Source organism: Gopherus flavomarginatus, chromosome 13 (assembly GCF_025201925.1).
Source record: "Gopherus flavomarginatus isolate rGopFla2 chromosome 13, rGopFla2.mat.asm, whole genome shotgun sequence".
NCBI classification, from domain to species: Eukaryota; Metazoa; Chordata; order Testudines; family Testudinidae; genus Gopherus; species Gopherus flavomarginatus.
The window spans coordinates 20494327-20499661 of record NC_066629.1 but is presented as its reverse complement, the minus strand read 5'-3'; the positions used below and the strand labels follow the sequence as shown (position 1 = coordinate 20499661).

Genomic DNA, 5335 nt, shown 5'->3' with positions numbered 1-5335 from the left:
GTACCTCCCATTTATACAACGTGTTTGCGGGACACACAAACTATCTGCCAAACAACAGAAGGCTGGTTATAGTTTTGTCCACATTAGAAAATGTGGTGATCGTGTTTAAACTCCGTGTCCAAAACAATCGTGACTAGCTGACTCTCTTGTCCTTGTCTATGCTGACAGCCTCGTGTTAGCTAGCTCGGTTGTTTTTAAGTCGTGCTTAAACACGATCAAACTCCCATGCTTAGTTGTGCTAGCTCAAAGGGGACGCAAAAGTCGATAGCAGTTAACAAGCGTGAGCTGAATTAGAAATAACCAAGCCGGACAGATTCTACTGGCAACCAATGATATAAACGGGACTGCTCGCGCTACAATTATGTTTACATCGAATCCAATACGTTTCTTTCCCAGACTGTACAAACAGATCCTTTCAAACGTGGCCTTAAAATATTCTCTGGCTCCAGCACTAGCTGGGTCTACTAGGGATTGCTCGGGCCTGGGACAAGCTTTTTCAGCGACGGGTCAGACCGAGATCACATCTGCCTTGGTGATTGGGCAGAGGAGTCAGGGCTCTTAGCACTGCGCCGGCAAAACCAGATCAGGGGCCTCCAGTCACCCGGGCCCTTCGTCTTGTGGGGAGGGGAACGAACATGTCTATATTAGATGCGGGGTGGCGCAAAGATCCCCATCCTCGATGATGTCCACCTCATCTTCGTTCTCCTCCAGCAGGAAGGCGGGCGTCTGGCTGGCCTTGCGGGGGTCCGAGCTGGCTTTGTCGATCAGTTCAGGCTCGCTCGAGCTCTGCTCCAGGCACTCCTCCCCTCTGGGGTTCTTCGGGTCGTCCTGGGTTTTCCTCAGTTGCTTTTTGTGCTTCATTCTTCTGTTCTGAAACCACGTTTTTACCTGTGAGAGAAAGGGGAGGAACGCATGTCATTCGCATGTGCCCAAGCTCCCCAGGGGGCACCGTCACCCCAGTGCATTGCATGAGCACACACGTCAGTAGCATGTGCCCTAGCTCCCCAGGGGACACCGTCACCCCAGTGCATTGCATGAGCACACACGTCAGTAGCATGTGCCCTAGCTCCCCAGGGGGCACCGTCACCCCAGTGCATTGCATGAGCACACACGTCAGTAGCATGTGCCCTAGCTCCCCAGGGGGCACCGTCACCCCAGTGCATTGCATGAGCACACACGTCAGTAGCATGTGCCCTAGCTCCCCAGGGGGCACCGTCACCCCAGTGCATTGCATGAGCACACATATCAGTAGCGTGCACCCCAGTTTCACAAGTTATCATTATCATGCTACCCGACCTCAGACGGAGGTCCCTTATCCCAGGATGTCCCCTCGGAACACAGCTGAAGGGCACCACGGGGATGGGAGCTGCTCCCTGCTTCCCCTCGGGCATTTCCCCAGCTCTTTGGGCCACCGCAGAGCACGGGGAGCAGAGCCGGGGGCAAGCCCCAGGATCCCTTCCCTGGTGGGGTTCTCCATTCCCCGGGTGCTGGCCAGCGGCCACGGGAACATCCCTCCCCCTCCATGCTGGACACCTGGGTCTCTGAGAGGCTGAGGGCGGCGGCCAGCTCCACGCGCTCCGGGGTGGACAGGTAGCGCTGCATCTCGAACCTCTTCTCCAGGCCGGAGAGCTGCGAGTCGGAGAAGACGGTGCGGGCTTTGCGGCGGCGGCAGTGCTTGCCGGGCAGCTCGGCGTGCGGGTGGTGCTGGAAGAGGGTGGGCACGGGCATGCCTGCAGCGCGGGGCACAGGGGAGAGAGGCCGTGGGACGGGGCGGGGGCCGAGGCTGGAAAGCCGGGGTCCTCTCCCCCTTTCCCAGCCCCACCTGGAGAGAAAGGAGCTGCCCACCCACCTGTCTGGACAGGGCACCGCTCAGCCTTGTGTGTGTGGCCCGGGAGGTGTCCCTGGGCTCGCAGACCCCGCACCTAGGTAAGTCACCGTGGCCAGGCGACTCCAGCACCCACCCTACATTCGGATCCTACTGGTTTCGTCTTGGGGTGAGGGGCATATTCTGTCCCAGGCAGGCATTTCCCTCCCGCACACAAAGAATAAACCAGGAGGCTGTTTAGAATATGATACAGCTGTTCTCCTGGGCAGTAACTTGGCATTAACTCATTCCACAGACATCGCTCAGCTCGAGAAATGTTACATAGAAGGGTCTCCCCCGCTTTTTTTTGTTGTATTCCTTTTACACTTTCACTGGTGCGTGTGTGTAAGTTTAAAAAAAAAGTAGGTGTCATGACCACGGTGGGTATTTACAAATGTTGCTACCGGTGAAATTTTGGTCTGGTTGCAATTCAGGGGTCTAGAATAAAGACAATGATAATGTAAATAATATTATATATAAACACACTTGTGTATACACGTACTATAATTATACAAACATAAATGCACACATAAAACGTGAGAGTGTGTAATATAGAATTCCACAAAGGTGTGTAATTGTGTGTATACTCACACACAAACACACACAGAATAATTTTAAATATATACACTCGATACAAACATGGGCACACTCAGTTTGGGTATGTAATTGTATATTATACACATACAAATACAGAGAAATTTGGGTATGTAATCATATTACACGTGTGTATTAGGTTAAGTGTGTCTATCTGTTTAACGTGTGAACTTAATCGGTTTTTGCTTATTTTAGGAAACCAGCTCCGGATGATACGTTGGGGTCTAGATTATGAAACCCATCGCTTTGCAATAATATAATGAGGGTCGGTTGTCCCCTCGTCACCCTCCCACCCCATGTATAACAGTGGAAAAGCAACATACTCAAACTTAGTTTAAAAGAAAAGTAGTGTGCTGAATTTAAAGAGGGGAAGGATTAGCGCACTGAATTTAGTTTCTCTTTATCTCTATTCCGAATACTACACAAATTTTTCACTACATGCGTTTCCGTTCAAATTATTTCTATTGATGGTAGCTAATAATAAATCCACCCCTCGCTTTCCATTTGAGCATTCGATTTCTTTGTGATTTATTCATCAACTGCTCTCTGTTAGATACTCCGAAGGGTCCACTTTTTTAAAGCCAAAGGTAAGGATTTTGATTTTGATTTTATTAGACAACTGGTGCAGATTGTTCTCCCTCTTCTCTGCAATTTTATACTGGATTGATCTTCTTGTTCTGTGCCTATTTTAATCGGGCGCATTTTTGAAAATCGAAATTCACTACCAGCTACTAGGGAGGCACAGAAAATATTTATCACCTGTGCTGCGAAGATGAGAAAGAAGTGACCATCTGATTGACTGGATATGGGAAAGGCCAGGCCGTAACCTAATTTAACTTTTTTAAAAGGCCAAATAATCTTTTAGTGTACACAGCCTAAGAAATAAGGAATTTTACACTCGAAAACTACGCAGATAAATTCCTCTGAACTTTTTGGTACTAAATAGTAAGTTTCCGCTCTTTGAAAGATGCATGCTGTAAAAGTGGGTCAGTGATGGATACACAGATCTGTGGATGCAGCTTCGATCGGATTTCTGCGGGCTTTTTTTTTTTTTTTTTTTTTTTTTTTTTTTTTTTTTTACAGCACAGAACATTTGAACCCTAAGGAAAGATTCTCTGGAAAAAGTGAGTAAGTAAACTGTGATTTCTGCTCAGAGAGAGGGAGGTTAGACACCAGCCTCTGACAGCAGGAGAAGAAGAACTGCAACGTGCAAATTATTTTTGATATTTAATATATTCCTACATCTATAGGCAATGGCTAAATCCGCTGGTGCTGTTGATGAAGGGCAGGGGATAAACTAAACTAATAGAGTCTGATTATTATAATGATTCCCCCAGACTGTAGCATCGGCAGGCGTGTAAAATCTGCCTTGATGTATAACAGGTGCCATTCCTTGAATGATGAAGCGTGACCCTTGCTAGGAGATGAAATCCCCCAGGTCTGCAGTGCTGGGCGCTAACACTGGGTTCGCCTGTCAATACACTCCCCTTCTTCTAAAGCCGAAACAAACACAAAGAAAACGGGACACCCAACTTACCCGAGGTGGTTAAGAAGTATGGATGGTGATGCTCCGGCTTGTGGAGTGCATGGTGCGGATGGGGCGCCAGGAGGGTGGGTGTGGGCATCAGAGGGTATCCATAGTCCAGGAGAGGAACCCTGGAAGCTAAGGGGCTGGAGAAGTGCTCTGGAGGGACCTCTCTCAAGGACTTGGGCTTGTGGAGCAAAATGTCTTCGATGAAGAAGGAGGTCGGCCTTGGCGCGGAGACGGGATGCACGGGGGAGGTGAAGTGGAGGTTCATTTCCCCCAGTGGTGGGAAACGCGCTGGAAGACGGGGCGCGCGTGGGGGATGGCCTCCGATTTCAGACCCGCTGGCTGAACACCCGCAGATGGCAGGAACCAGAAGAGAAGATCAAGGTGGCTTCGGGCGGCTTGGAGGAGATTTGTGAAGAGAGGGGGCTCTGCCGCGAGCCAATCGCGCACCAGCAGGGCGGAGGGAAAAGGGTTTCTCATTTCCCTATGGCACCCAAATTAATGGAGAGGTTGAAAGGAAGGGGGCGCTGGCCAAGGTACTGAATCGGTCCATTAAAGGGCCGTAACAAGGCTGGTGCGAAGCCATTGGGATACTTAGTTACGCAAGAAGGGGGTATGGAAAATGTGCTCCGAGCTGATGGAGATCCTGAAGCAGACAGAGCCCTAGGATCCCAAGAATAGAGAGAGAGGGTCCCCTTCGAAAATGTAGGTGCTGCAAGGTCAGACAAATGTCCGCAGCGCGCCAGCACTGGCTTATTAAATATAGGCAGGCACGTTTCCTTGGCTCTGCACCCCTATGTGGGTGCATACGCAAAAGGAGGGATATACGTGTGCACACAGCGCCTAGCACACGCCGCCATGAGCCCAGATTTGGGCCTCTGACCCCCGCCTCAATACAAGCCATCACTCAGGATGTTCCAAACTGAAAGAAAAGGGCCAGAGCCCCCGCTCTGGTGTAAGCCAGAGTTAACTTTAAGAGCTTGCTTGGGGTCAGTGGAGCGACATAATGTACAGCCACGGAGGAGCTAGCAGCAAGAATGGGAGCAGAACGAATATTTCCATGTGTCGATGACTTTAGTTTATGTCAAAGCAATAAGTCTTTATTCTGCGTGAATGACTTTTAGAGCTGGCTGAAATCTTGCCACTTTTCAAAATTTGACTCAAAAAGGACAAAAGAAGTTTTGGTGGCGTTGTCCATCATCGTTGCTGCCCTTTTCCAACCAGTTCTACTTAAATTTTACTTTTCCAGCGTTGGCCGTGATCCTATATACAGCCGCATCCTCACCATTCCTAAATATTATCCTACTGGGGGGGGTTGTTCCAATTTTACCCCCTTCTGTTTGTCT

At 49.6% G+C, this 5335-nt stretch overlaps 1 protein-coding gene across 1 annotated transcript; it reads right to left on the bottom strand.

Moving 5' to 3' along the window:
* Positions 1-639: 639 nt before the first annotated feature.
* BSX (brain specific homeobox) lies at positions 640-4257 on the bottom strand. Its single transcript, XM_050921970.1, has 3 exons — positions 3996-4257; positions 1534-1730; positions 640-888 (listed from the first exon to the last, which is right to left on the bottom strand). The coding sequence occupies exons 1-3, from the start codon at positions 4255-4257 to the stop codon at positions 640-642; spliced, it is 708 nt and encodes a 235-aa protein (XP_050777927.1).
* Between the last annotated feature and the right edge of the window lie 1078 nt (positions 4258-5335).